Source organism: Lonchura striata, chromosome 2 (genome assembly GCF_050655825.1).
Source record: "Lonchura striata isolate lonStrDom1 chromosome 2, ASM5065582v1, whole genome shotgun sequence".
NCBI classification, from domain to species: domain Eukaryota; kingdom Metazoa; phylum Chordata; class Aves; order Passeriformes; family Estrildidae; genus Lonchura; species Lonchura striata.
The window spans coordinates 135877832-135891710 of record NC_140704.1 but is presented as its reverse complement, the minus strand read 5'-3'; the positions used below and the strand labels follow the sequence as shown (position 1 = coordinate 135891710).

General features: G+C 41.3%; 2 protein-coding genes across 6 annotated transcripts in view; one reads left to right on the top strand and one right to left on the bottom strand.

Moving 5' to 3' along the window:
• The window catches only part of RNF19A (ring finger protein 19A, RBR E3 ubiquitin protein ligase), a 56716-nt gene extending 51002 nt beyond the window's left edge, over positions 1–5714 (top strand). For both annotated transcript variants that reach the window (XM_021529428.3, XM_085573907.1), the window contains exons 8-11: positions 1338–1499; positions 2140–2353; positions 2997–3140; positions 3510–5714. In XM_021529428.3, the coding sequence (XP_021385103.1) occupies positions 1338–1499; positions 2140–2353; positions 2997–3140; positions 3510–4191 (1202 nt within the window). In that variant the 3' untranslated portion in view covers positions 4192–5714. The remainder of the gene's footprint in view (positions 1–1337; positions 1500–2139; positions 2354–2996; positions 3141–3509) is intronic.
• Positions 5715–10095: 4381 nt separating this feature from the next.
• The window catches only part of SPAG1 (sperm associated antigen 1), a 36133-nt gene continuing 32349 nt past the window's right edge, over positions 10096–13879 (bottom strand). For all 4 annotated transcript variants that reach the window (XM_085573904.1, XM_085573903.1, XM_085573905.1 and 1 more), the window contains 3 exons: positions 13703–13867; positions 11437–11814; positions 10096–11270 (listed from right to left, as the gene is read on the bottom strand). In XM_085573904.1, coding sequence (XP_085430030.1) covers positions 11139–11270; positions 11437–11814; positions 13703–13867 — 675 coding nt within the window. In that variant the 3' untranslated portion in view covers positions 10096–11138. The remainder of the gene's footprint in view (positions 11271–11436; positions 11815–13702; positions 13868–13879) is intronic.

The following is a 13879-nucleotide window of genomic DNA, read 5'->3' as shown; positions in this document are numbered from 1 at the left end:
TCCCCCTTGTGCCAGAAACAATGATCAGAGAACAATGAGTAACCTCCATAAGATGAGGTCACTTTTAGCCAGTGAGGATTCAGTTTTTAGCCAGTGAGGATTCAGTTTTTTGTGGCCACTTTTAGCCAGTGAAAATTCAGTTTTTGTGGCATTAAATGGTGGACCATTGTGCAAATGAGGATATGCCAGCCATGAAGCTGGTGTCAGTCTGCATTGCATTGTTCTCATGTGGCTGTGGTGTCAGATCCCTGCTAAACAGGTGGTGGGGCACAGAGTCTCATAGTTGTATTTATAGATCTGCCTTACTTCATTTCTCTCAAGCTGTTTCTTATTCCTGAACAGAGAGGAAACATGCCTTTCCAGGGAAAGCAGTTGGGTTTTCTTTTGTGGAGTTTTGCTCTTGCCCCGTTGCCATTAACAAATGGCCTCCAGTCTCAGGGCATTGTGTGGTTTCCAAAATAATGACCATAAGAGTATGGAGTTCCTCCTTGAATGTGAGCAATTTGTAGTGAAGGAGACTTTGGAACCCTTATTTTGGAATAGACTGAGTAGCCTTTCTATTTAGGTTGGCTTCTCTCCTGAATTGTTCAGAATGTGCCAGCTTGACATTTTTCAATCTGTTGGTTTTTGTACCTTCTGTCATACTTCCATCAGCAAAGCCATAGAATGGTTTAATTCATATGCCAAAGGACTAACTTCCATTGTCCACTCGAAGTGGTGGGATGGAGATGTGTGTATCTGTGTGTGCATTAGTCTACAGATCCTTTAGTTGGTTTCCCTTAATTCCTGCCACTGTACTCCACTGAATTGTTTACTTTTAAGGAAAACCTATATTGAAAAATCCCAGGGTAATAATAATGTTAAGTCCTATTAAATTTTATAGCAAGGCCATGTCTCCCTTAAGGGGATGTAAATTGAAGCCTCTTATTAAAGTAGTAGAGGTACTAACATTTTTTGTTGATTAACATTTGAAATAGATCTCTGCTATTTCTACCTCTCAGGTGGAACAGTGGAGTCCCCAGTGGAGCTTTTGTGAATCTTTAACGGATTTTAATTTTGTTTGTAAAGTATGTTATGGGCATAGGGAAAGTATAAGTTCATTAATCATTAAGCTTCTCATCCTACCAGTGCTGAAAGAGGACATTCTGCCTGCTGAAAGTACTTTCCTGTCATTTCACCTTAGTGATTTACTAATATTTCTTAATTTTGCTCTCTTATGATCTCTTTCAAGTGTAATATTAAGCAAATATTAAGTAATCTTGGAAAATGAAGTTGCTTTTATGGAAGGCTCAGAAGTAAAAGTCACTTTTAATGAAAGACTCTATTTTCCTCCATAGGCATTGGTGTTCCTATTATGCTGGCTTATGTGTATGGAGTTGTTCCAATTTCCCTCTGCCGAAGTGGAGGCTGTGGTGTGTCAGCTGGAAATGGAAAAGGTGTCAGGATAGAATTTGATGATGAAAATGATATAAATGTTGGTGGAACAAATGCAGCTGTAGGTAAGAAAATTCAGTGTTCTGTTTTCTGTAAATATGGACTTTGTGACTCGATACTAGAGTAGTTACTTGAATTTGGGGCTGCTTCTGCTCATGGCTGAAATTGCACCTCTCAGATAACAATTGCTTCTCTGTGTCATTTTGTGGTTGGCTGTATTAGAAATGTTATTGCCCATTTTAATCAAAGCCAAACTCAAGTCTTCTCCATAGGTTAAAGTTTTAACATAGTATTAATGTTGCTATTTCAGGATCCTGGTTTGTGGAAGCTGGTTAGATGTTTTATTTTTAATAGGGCCAACTAAAGGCTGGTCTGATACTTCAGTTTTTTCATTATGTGGCACTACCCTGTGTGATGGGGTCTCTCTGCATTCCTTTTATCCATGTTTCCTGTCCTACCCATGGTTATTTTTTTGCTGTCTTAAGTATGTGATGTCAGGTATAACCATTATAGCAGCAACAATACAAGTGCCTTTTACATTGTTTCTGGATTTTTGTGATTTTTTTTGACACAGTTCCCTTTTTGTGACCGTATGTTTTATAAATCCTTCTTCTCATCATTGTTTCGGAAACAGCTCTCATAGTCACGTTCTGGAAACAGCAAAGTGCTGCTTCCGTGGCTGAGGAGCCTTCTCTGTTTCTGCAGATGCCACGTCGGTGGCAGAGGCGCGGCACAACCCCAGCATAGGGGAGGGGAGTGTGGGGGGCCTGACGGGCAGCCTGAGCGCCAGCGGCAGCCACATGGACAGGATCGGAGCCATCCGGGACAACCTGAGCGAGACTGCCAGCACCATGGCCCTGGCTGGGGCCAGCATCACGGGCAGCCTCTCGGGCAGCGCCATGGTCAGCTGCTTCAGCAGGTGAGCTGCTTCAGCAGGTGAGCTGCTTCAGCAGGTGAGCTGCGGCCAGCCCTGCCCTGCCCACGCGCAGGCACAGCGAGTGCACATCCTCCGTTTCCCCAAGTTATGCTTTTTGATGTCAGTTCCTATTAAAAGGAAGTGTCTCTCTGGGGGATAAACAGTTCATCCCTGATAAACTTACTGATTTTCAAGAGATTCTGTCTGACCATAATCCTCAAGACTTTGCTTTTGTTTAGGCTGAGTGGGGTCCGAGATCTTGTTCTCCTGCTTCCCAGAAAAGCTGCCTGTAGGCAGGAGTCAGAGGGAGGCAGCTCGTCTCTAAAGCAGTTTTGTTCTCTGGTGCACCTCACCCAGAAGTCAGAACTCCTGACTCCTTTGGTCTGCAGCCACCAAGCTGTGCCTTCCTGTGCTTTGAGGTGTTTTTGTTTGCTTGGTTTTAATAAAAAAATAGTAATTTTGGCAGTGGGAACGGAGAACATGTGTCAGTAGGGTAAATAAATCCATCTGTACTGGAGTTACTCAGGAGCTATTTAATAATTACTGACTTATTTACTTACTGTCATCTACAAGGTGCCACTAATTTTCAGAAAGTGTGCTTTAACTGTTGTGGTGGTATATGTAACTTTCTCTCTCTCTTTCAAAGGCTGGAAGTACAAGCAGATGTGCAGAAAGAACGATACAGTCTGAGTGGAGAATCTGGCACAGTTAGCTTGGGAACAGTGAGTGACAATGCCAGTACCAAAGCAATGGCAGGATCCATTCTGAACTCCTACATCCCTTTGGACAGGTAAGGGAAAAGTGGTGAAAATAGGATATTTATAAGCATGGCTTATTAAAGGATATTTTAAGCATGTCTCAGCTGTTCTACATTCAAAAATACACTTTGAAACTGTAGATTTTGTTACAAATGGAATTACATGTGACTGCTTTCTGCATTTTGCCAGGGTTATTTCCAAAGAGCAGCACACCATTGCTGTAGCTCAGTAAAGTGTTTGGTCGTTCAGACTTTGTGTTTTCCTTTGGGCTGTTTATTTGGTTAAACATTTCTCTTTACAAACAACATCCCTCTCACTTTCACTGTGTATGCTGGAAAGCAGCAAGAGTTTGTTCCACCCTCCGACGAACTCTTACACTGACAGATTCTCCCCTGTTGTAGGGAAGGTAACAGCCTGGAGGTGCAGGTGGATATCGAGTCCAAGCCAGCCAAGTTCCGGCACCACAGCGGGAGCAGCAGCGTGGAGGAGGGCGGCGCTGCCGGGCGCGGCTCCGCCGGCTGCTCCGGCCCGCCCGAGGGCAAAGCCGCCGCCTCCAAGTGGTCCAAGGACACGGCGGGGAAGAAGTGCAAAGGTAAGCTGAGAAAGAAGAGCAGCATGAAGATTAATGAGACGAGGGAGGACATGGATGCTCAGCTGTTGGAGCAGCAAAGCACAAACTCCAGTGAATTTGACTGTCCCTCTCTGAGCGATAGTATTCCATCTGTAGCAGATTCACACTCCAGCCATTTCTCTGAGTTCAGTTGTTCAGATATGGAAAGTATGAAAACTTCCTGTAGCCATGGTTCCAGCGACTACCACACTCGCTTTACCACAGTCAGTGTTCTCCCAGAGGTGGAAAACGATCGCTTGGAAAACTCTCCACAGCCAAGTGGAATCCCTGTGCCTGTTCCAGCAGCCCCGAGCACTGATGTTCCACAGCTGAGTTACATTGCTGAGGAAAGCATTAATAACAGATCTTTGACAGATGCAGATTTTGGTGTTGGTGAAACACTGAAAGAAACAAACAACAACCATTCACAACAGGCTGTGGAATTAAGCACTGCTGTTCAGACTGAAATGTAAATCTTTTAAGTGCTGCAAAATATATTTGCCACTAAAGAACCCTGTCAAAGCTGGTTGATTCACATGTGACTTCCATAAGTTTCAGGTGACCAGCAGAAGCAAGGTTTTGATACAACTGCATTTTCTATATATTTGTCTGATAAGGCAAAATACTTCCTATGGATCTTCGACCTGTGTGAAGAGACATGAAGGCTTTAACCAAGTGCATTACAGCAGTACAAATATGTCCATGTTTTGTATTTTTGCCACAACTTTGCTTGAAACTGTATACTTGGTGTATTTAGATAAAAATTGGTAAATTCTTAATATGTTAAATGCTGAAATGAATAATATGTCCTGCACTGTTCACTTGGAAAATATGGGATTTGGGATAAAGGGTGTTAGCTGAGCATTAGTGACCTAAAACCATTCTTGTGTGAGCTCTTAAATTTAAGGGAAGCAAAGACCTGCAGAGACCTACACAAACATACTTCAACAGTGAATATTCAGAATGACAATTCTGTTTCATAACTGGACACACTGTATTTAGAATGCATGTGGAATGAAGAACATATCTTCAGACGGATGTAGCCTGTGTCAGAAGTGTTGGTATGTGTGTACACTTTGAGCAGGGTTATGGCTTTTACATAATTTCAAAACATAAGAAATGGGTACTTAATATATGGTGGAATGGAGACATCACCTGTGTAGAACAGTGGGGTTACCTATTTATTCATGCAACCAATCATGCAGCAGGTAAGGCTACTATATAGTGTATAAAAACTGTAAAATATCAATCCAGTGATTTCTAAGCATTGTAGAAAAGCGGATGCAGTCACCTTTCATTAGGGGGAAAATTGGTGCCCCATCCATTCTTGGTGCCTTTGGAAAAGACTGGGTTTGAAGTGCCTGGTCGTCTGAGGATTTTACTGTAATGTTTTCCAGAATGTCCTCTTTGGCCACCTTGGATCACAAAAGAAAATCCTAGTGAATAAAATGACTGTCGTAGATACAATAATGAGGTATTGGCCTACCAAAGACACACTCAGGCTTTAGTGGACTTGACATCTCTTTGCAAGACATGCCTGTCTTCAGTCCCAGAATCTTAAGTGCAGTGCAATGACTGCCTAAGTGCAAAGATGGGTTCCAAATATGCTGGCTATTTTCTTTTTCTTTTGCGTATGGAAGATGTACAGCTGAACACAAGCTGAAGTTGGCCAAAGCGCCTGTACTGTTAACACTTTTTTTGCAAAGTAATTCACTAAAATGAAAAAAAAGTTGTGAATCTCACAATAACAGTTAACAATGTTCTGTCTTGTGTTTCATGTATTGCTGTTATGGTGCTACTGGAGGTTTGATTGGATGAAAAGAATGCCATGAGCTCTTCCATGACTTATCGTCACCAGTTTCAGTAATAGCTTATAACACTAGTGCCAGTTATGTTATTTGGTAATGCTTGTTACAGTATTTGTATATTTGCAATTTGGTTTTGCTCAATAATATGCGTGTAAACTGCATATCTGAAATAAATGTCTAAATACTGACTTCTAGTGGTCTGTTGTTTAATGTGCTGATCAGCCTTATGAAAATATGTGTGTTCCCAAGGAGCCTTTTTTCCTGACTGCTCTAATCTCTTGCTGCCTGTAAGTATTTTCATTTGATTAGATGTGCTTTGGAAGTTGAATGCTCTGATTCTTGGAAATGTAAGATCTAAAGACAGTTGCATTTTGTACAAGATTTCAGCCTTCTCTAAGATGAAAAGGAATCTGATCTGCCTCTCTGGCAGGCAGGACAGTAAATGGTTTTGGGAGAGGGATGCTGTTCTGGCAGGAGCTCTTTAAACAAAGCTGCACCATCTTGGCACAAGTCAGATGGCTGACTAAACTCAAACTCTGTTTTCTCCATCTAAAGTGATGCTCTTCTCAGTTCACATGGCCTGCACAGGGTTCTTTCTGAAACACCACAGTCTGGCCAGTGTTTCTGGCTAACACCTGGTGGTTTTTGCTGAGCTGAACTGCCTGGGCTTAGGCTCATTTTCTCACCTGCATCATGAGAGGCCGGGGAAGTGAGAAACTGAAACCGAGGGGGATGCATTGCAGAAGGCCAAGCTGGATTGCCTCGCTAAAAAACCCATATGCAAGTTATGCTTCTGTCAGATGGAAGAGTTATTTCCTCTTAATTTCATCTTTATTTCCTCTAAGAGGACCTCAATTTTGCTATGCAGCTAATTGGAAATATGGTTTACTCTTGTAAATAAATTTTATCAAATAATAACCATTATTTTCAGTCACTCCAAAATCATCTGATAATTTTTACATCACTTTAAGAGGTAATGTTAAAATGCAGGTAAGTTTTTTTCTGGAGGTAAGTTTGGCAGAAAATGGTTTTGCTGATTAATTTTGTAATATTTTTAAATTCAGAGGCAATATTTCATAGGCAGTCTCAACAGCACCAATAAATTGAATGCAGCACTGAATTTTGAGTCTATAAAAAACTAAAATATACACATCCATTAATACACTAAAGAAGAAGATGAGTCTCATATTTACAGATTTACTGTAAGAATTCACTAACTTTTTTTGCACTGAAATAAGTTACAGGAAAGATCAAGTTTACATCTGATGTCCCAACACGGTGGGGTTTTTTTTAGAATTTTTTTTCATTAATCCTGGCCAATTTGATTAATTCATGTGAGGTCATGGATCTTGAGGAAATTTAATATCTTCTGTATCTGAGACTATTTGAAATAGTTACAACATTAGATAAATGCCATCATAAAAGCTTTCCTCATGGTGTTTGCATGTCTTTGTTGTAGTGAAGCATCCAGGCTTGTACATCCATCCTTTCATTCAATCAGTGTCACAAAGTTTTGCATGTATGAGCTAATTACTTTTTACTGTTGCATAAAGGTTTTTTGACTGTCTTATATCTCTTCCAGTCATTCAGATTGAGTTTTAAATAGTAATTAAATAGTAATACCATCACTCTCATGGATAATAATGCATTTTAAGAATAATCAAGCAGAAGATACTAGAATATATGTAGTGTATTTCTAGTATGAAAAATACTAGAATTAATGAACCTAAAACCCATTAATATTCTAATTAGGTGAAATTGTGGCAGTCCTGAACAGAAACTTTAGAATGATGTTGAGATTAATTTAGAATCACCTTCCCTGCTTCTGCCAGTCCCAAAGGTGACACGCTGCTCTTCCCAGATGGAATAATCTGGTGGTGTTGTGGGAGCAGAATGGTTTCCCTGTGGGGACTGAAGAACCCCCAGGCCTGATGGCGTTGAGGAGCACACTGGAAAAGTGTCACAGGGTTGCAAGGAAATGGCACTGCCACAGCTGGAGGGGCCCAGGGCAGGAGCAGGACTGTGATAATTCATCCCCCTCAGCCAGCTGGGATGAGCCCTGCTCCATGTGCTGGCCTTTGTCCCTTGGGTAGCTGCAGCTCACAGGCACTGAGCAGAGTTACACTGACTTGGGTCATAAATCTTGATTACAGCCGAGAAGAAGCTTTGTTCCCTGCTGTTCAAAACAATGTTATTTTGTTTATTGTAATGAACAAAGTCTTCTGAAAGGCCTGGCAGCCACAGGAGTAGCCCTGTATTTGTGCAACTGGATTATATAAAGCAGAGCAGGTTCTGATAAGTGGAACTACATCCCACATAAGGGCAAGGAGTGTGGTTTGTGCCAGTAATTGAGCTCTCACCACTGCCTACACCCACTGGGCAGGGAGAGTGAGAGGAGTGGTGGCCCTGTGGTACATTGACTTTTTGGCCAGGGAAGCAACCCTGCCATGCTGACACTCAGCCCTGGTAGTCCCTGGCAACCTGGAGCTGGCTTCTCAAAAAACATCAAAAATACTTTGAAAGGATCAAAATGACACCAGTGTTCCACTGACTGCATTTTTCCTGGCTACGGAAAGAACCTTGCTATCATCTTTTGTGTGAAAACCAGGGATCTGTGCCCAGGAGCAGCTGGGTGTGTGCAGGCCTGGTCAGCTCGGCTGTGCAGGACACATCCTCTGCGCGTGTGACTGGCTGCGTTACTGCCACCGCAGGGTCACGTTCATTCCCTGCTTCTGTCACCTGCAGAACCAGTGCTCTCCTCCTGCCTTGTCCTGCTGTTGGGCTTGGTTGGTTTGTTTTTACAGAGGTGCATGTTAACACTGAGTGGGTGAGTGATAAGCCAAAAGCATAACTCCGTGCTGGGATTGGGGTCTCCCTGCCACAAAGCCAGGTAAGACATTTGGGGTGCTCTTGCTCCCCCCTTTAGCCCACTTTGTTCTTTCTGGGTGCTGTGTCCACACTGAGGCCATGCACTGCAGCACTGAGGTGGCAGCTACAAGTCCTGCCTTTGCCTGGCAGAGCAGCCAAAGCTGCAGAAGAGATTACGATTATGGAGGGCAAAGGGAAGCAAAAAAGCAGCAAATAAAGGTCAAGCATAGAGCAGAAACAAGATTTAAAACATGGGAGCATTCAAAAATAAGAGGGAAAAATCAGACCAGGAGTGTCAGGGATAGGGACTGCCACAGGACAGATGAGCTCCTGGCCCAGCAGTGAGGAAAGCAGTAATTCAGCTCTGTGGCTGGCCCTGCTGAACATTACGCAGATGGGACACGAAACACATTTTGCAGCAGATCCCAGAGGAAGGAGCAGCTTTTGTATCGCTGGCCAGGGGTCTGTGTACAAATCACCAACATGACGGGATTGTTGCAGAACCCATCTTGAGCTGTTTATTTTCCAGCATCAGTCTCATTCCATGGTTAGGACAATGGGAAGATGCCAGCAGCTCACATCTCAGGCAGCAAAGAACTTAATGTTACAAGTTACTTTAAATTCTTTTTGACCAATCACACAAAGCAAAAGCATATTGACAGTAGTTCCACCCAACCACTGTAAGAACACTTACCTTTGGTTAAAACAATGCTCACTTATTTCGAATACAATGCCCGCTTGTGAGCCTTAAGATAACAACACACAGAGCTCACTAAGCTTAGAACTTCCTAGTATCTCACTAGATATACTTTTCTGTAACTTGGAGAGTTATTCTAGCCAAATGTTAAATACACAGACCATTGCTCTATTTATCCTTTTTATTTCTTGTATAATTTTTCTGCTGACAAATCTTGTCTACTGCTTGGCTCTAATCACAGTTCTGCTGTCTCTGAGGCCTGCCTTTTGCAACTTGCCCAAAACCCTGCTCTTAGGATTCCCCCACTTTTGGTCTGCAGCTGCTCTAGTGCCACACGTGGGATGCTGTGGCTGCCTCTGTGCAGAGGCCACTCGGCCTCACCTGGCCAAGGGCATTGTCTTTGACAGGTGACCCCACGTCTGCTGTCCAGCTGCAGCTATTGGGGGCTGCAGAGATTTCTCCTGCAATTTCCCAGATTAAGGCAAGAGGAACACTTAGGCAGCCTACACCTGTCAAACAAATGGTGAAATCCACACCCAGAGTTACTCCATTCTGCCCCCAAAATGCATTCAGTTGTGTAATATTGCCCCTTCAGTTTTGCAGACTGGTGCCCTTGGCTTGAGCTGTTCAGGCCAAGGTACAATCCCTTACATGTGTTTGATTCAATCCAAGTTCTGTGTCTCTGGAAATTGTTCTGCCTGTCAGGCCCTCCCGAAGGCAGTCTATAAAAGAAGCCAATCTCAATGAAACCTGAAGGAGGCAGGACCATCTCCAAAATGACTGCAGGCAATGTTGGTGTTTTACCTCACAGCCAAGTTTAGGGTCTGCCTTAATCTGAGGAGATCACACACAGACAAACTGAAAACCCATTAATTGCTAAGTATCAGTTGTACTGATGATGCTTTAGGAATTAAAACCCTAATTCTTGGCACTCCAAGCTGAAACTCATAATCCACATTCAGAATTACAAGCCTAAAGTGTACTGAACAGAAAAGAAGCCATAGTTGTACTTTTCAAGAAAAAAAACTTTATTAATTAATATACACCTGAGAAAAATTTTCATTAGAACAACACTCTTAATGATATTTCTGCAGTGCTAAGTGAGTTTGATATGCATTTATGTCATCTATGCAAAGAAGGCATCAGGGTATCTGAGAAATTTAAAAGCTTCAACTTTGAAGTAACTTCATCAGAATCAAATAAAAAATGTAAGCAAATGCCTGAAATTAAAAAAATCATACTGGTCCAAAAAATTGGTTTAGTTTTATAAATATATCTGTAAACAGAAATAGCTGGTATTTTAAATAACCTGAATACAAAACTCAGAGTTAAATATTTCTATTGTGCAGTGCAGGCACTTGTTCTTCCGTCACTGCCCAAAAGAAGTCAGAAAACCATCCATCCTCCTGCACACACAGGAAAAAAGTTCTCTGTGCACAAAAAATTACTCACTTGTTAAAAACATACCCATCCATTTAATAATTGTTTCCATGACACACTGATCAATAATTCACTCACGTTTTTTGTTAAGATTTATTGAGCCAAAATGTTTAAATCTTCTTTTGTACAGACTGGGAATAGTGAACAAACAGATGGCCAGCAGGAGTTTTCTGAAAAATGTTAATACCTCTTGCAAACTCATTTTAGCAAAGTTACTGCTAACTGACCCATTTATCTTGAAGACACTTCTTTATTACAAGAACACAGAACTCGCAAATGATGTAACAAGTGATGACCGAAGTGTATTTACCTATTGTACCATCAAGATGTTTCACATTGCATGTATAATGTAAGATCTATTTTTCTGAGTCTAAATAAAATCAGTATGCCAAATGAAATGAACTCTGTTACTGAACACAGACGCTATTAGAGATGTATACAACTACAAGAAAAGAGCAGCAAGTTTTAAATGTTCATATGCTTTCAAAACAAAATAGAATTCCAGCAGCCCAGGTAAAGACCCACTTGAACCCAGGCAAGTGTGCAGAGTTCATTACTACATATTCTAACATTAACTATATGCATGCAGCTGATAAACTTTAACTTCTTACAGTTCATAAACCTTTTTAAGGCTCTCAAGATCTTCCAGTGAGTACTGATCACTCCAGCTTTTTGAAAGTAAGTCAAACAGTTGCTGTACCTCATTTTTTTCATTTTTGCTGAGAAGAGCCAGCACCACCTGAAAAAAACCCAATAAATTATTTTGTAATCAGCACAGGTTGACTGAAAATCGTAATATCTGACAGAGATACAAAAGTCAGTGTGTTTTTTCCTTTTAAGGTATGAAGATTTCCTTTAGATTTCTGTGCAATTTAAATACACATTGAATCAGTCTAGGTTCTTACCTTAAATCTTTCTGCTTTGCTCAAGTAGAAAAGGTGCTGATATGCAAGGCCAGGATCTTTTCCAGCTATGTAATGTTCCAATGACTGGATAAAAATCAGAAGGGTTTCTCCTTCGAGTTTATTACTTAGCAGCACCGGCAATGTTTTTGGATCAGTAACTGTTAAAAGATCTGCACAAGCAGCTTTATCCTTATTGGCATTCAGTGCATTTATCATCTGACCAAAGTCGTAAGCGTTGGGTGGTTCTGAAACATGGAGCTTCTCGGAGGACCTCCTTGGCACTGGCTTTGGGACAGCCTCCTCAGCAGGAACACGGCGAGTCTCTGCATCTTCTGATGTAGCAAACTGCCTCTCTTCCTGTTCATCAGCTTCAGTCACCTTCACAAACAAAGTGGCAACAGGTCATTTAATGTGGACACAGAGATAACCTGAAGCTTCATAAACTGCATTTATCTGTCCTATCACTGGATTAAAGCTGGCAGTCTGCTCTTCATCAAACAAAGGCAATCTCATGTTCTTCCATGTCCTACTGCCCCCAGAACAGGACCTCTCTAATTCACCTTTAAAGGCTCACAGTCAAAAGTGTGGTTTTTTACACCTCCTTTTCACTGCTTGGCACTGCACTGTGGAATCGCCCCTGGAGAGCACTGGAAGAAAGGAGGACTTTACACATGTATCAAATGTGAAGTTCCAGAAGCCAAGGACTACACTACATGTGCACTACAGGCACATGGCAGCTGGATCAGGTTGCTGTTTGGAGTCTTGTTTTGGGGAAAAAAAAGCTCAGCATGGATAAACTGCCTCACTATGCACTTAACTTCTCCTGAAACTGCAGCCTCTATCAAGTTCCATGAAGCAGTCACTAAAATTTAACTATGGGGTCAAATACATTTGCTAAAATCTATTTCAAGCCATCAAGAGTTGTGAAATTAGTATAACCTGACTAAAACTTACTGAACTCTAGATTGCCACGCATTTTGAAAAGTCTGAAGATTCTGTATTACCTGTATTGCCTAGAACAGGGGGATTAGTAATTTTTGGAAAACACTGCATTTGGCTTAAAGACACTTTGTTCTATTTTTCAACAATCCTTAGAATCGAGGGAGAAACCTTATCTAATAACCTTTTATATAATCACAGCTTAACACAGAATGAATGGTGACAAATTATTTTTCTAATTTTGTTTTTCTTTGTAGTGTGTTTCCATGGAAAAAGACTACTTTGTACTACAGCAGGTGAAAGAGAGAAGCCTCTCCACAGAGGCAGTTTTAATTATGACAGCAAACATAAATGCTTCCTGCATCACCCCTAGAGAAATCACCAGCACCAGCAATGTAGTTAGCTGGTGCCTGAACAATGTGGTCACTTCCCAAACCTCCTCTGCACACTGTCCAGGTCCCACTGTTTGTCACCACTCAGAGCTTAACTAACACTATACCAGCTTATGCTGGTTATGTAAAATCCCATGAGCTCGTGACAACCTGAAGTACTTAAAGAACTTATTTTCTTTCTTATATTAATAAGAAAGAAAATATTCCATAATACCACATTCTGAAATTACATTATCAAATTACAGTATCACTGTACAGACTGGTAACTATGTATTTTAACTATACATTTTTAAATTAAAAGGAGAAAAAAAAATTCTTAAACGACCAGCAAAGCTACAATCCAAAAATATCAGATGACTGAGAAAATCCTTTCATCATCTAATTCTACCCAGAACTGTGCAAAGCTAACGTTTTGATCCTGTACATAACATTACATCCTGTGCTTCTTTTGTAAGATCCTACAGATGTTTTACTCTTGCTCTTTAGGGTAGGATTTCATTTTTCACACCCGTAACTTTAGGACCAGCACAGGAGCAGCCAGCACATCTGCTGACCACAAACCTCTGCCAGCACAGACCCAGAGGCTGCCCAAGGAGCACAGACTTCAAAAACAAAACTGCTATTTCACATCTGCACTCTGTAAAATGCATTTCAAAGCTTAAGCAGCTTTTGTTTACAGGGAGCATATCCTTGAGTTTAGTGTCATCTAAATTGACTATTTTCCCTTCCTGCTGTAGTTCTGAATACACTAGTGAGAAGTCCAAGCTTTGTAATATGTAAAAATCCTCCAATATGCCCTCAAAATGATGTGAAAAATACAACACCATCCCCACAAAGATATAGATTCAAGATAATACTAAAACTTTTGTTTGCCTATCTCTTCAAATGTGCAGCTTCTGTTGTGTTTGCTTTTAAGAAATGAAAAGGTACACCACCTCTTGTATGGTTATTTTCTTCCCATGTGTTTGCTGATTGCCAGCTCCAGCACTCCCATCGAAGTGAAGCAGTTGGGTTACCTCCTCTAATTCCTTTTGTGCTTCAAGAACATTTGGATCTATTAGAAGTACCTTGCTGAAATCATCAGCACTGGCTTGATAATTCTGTAAGTAGAA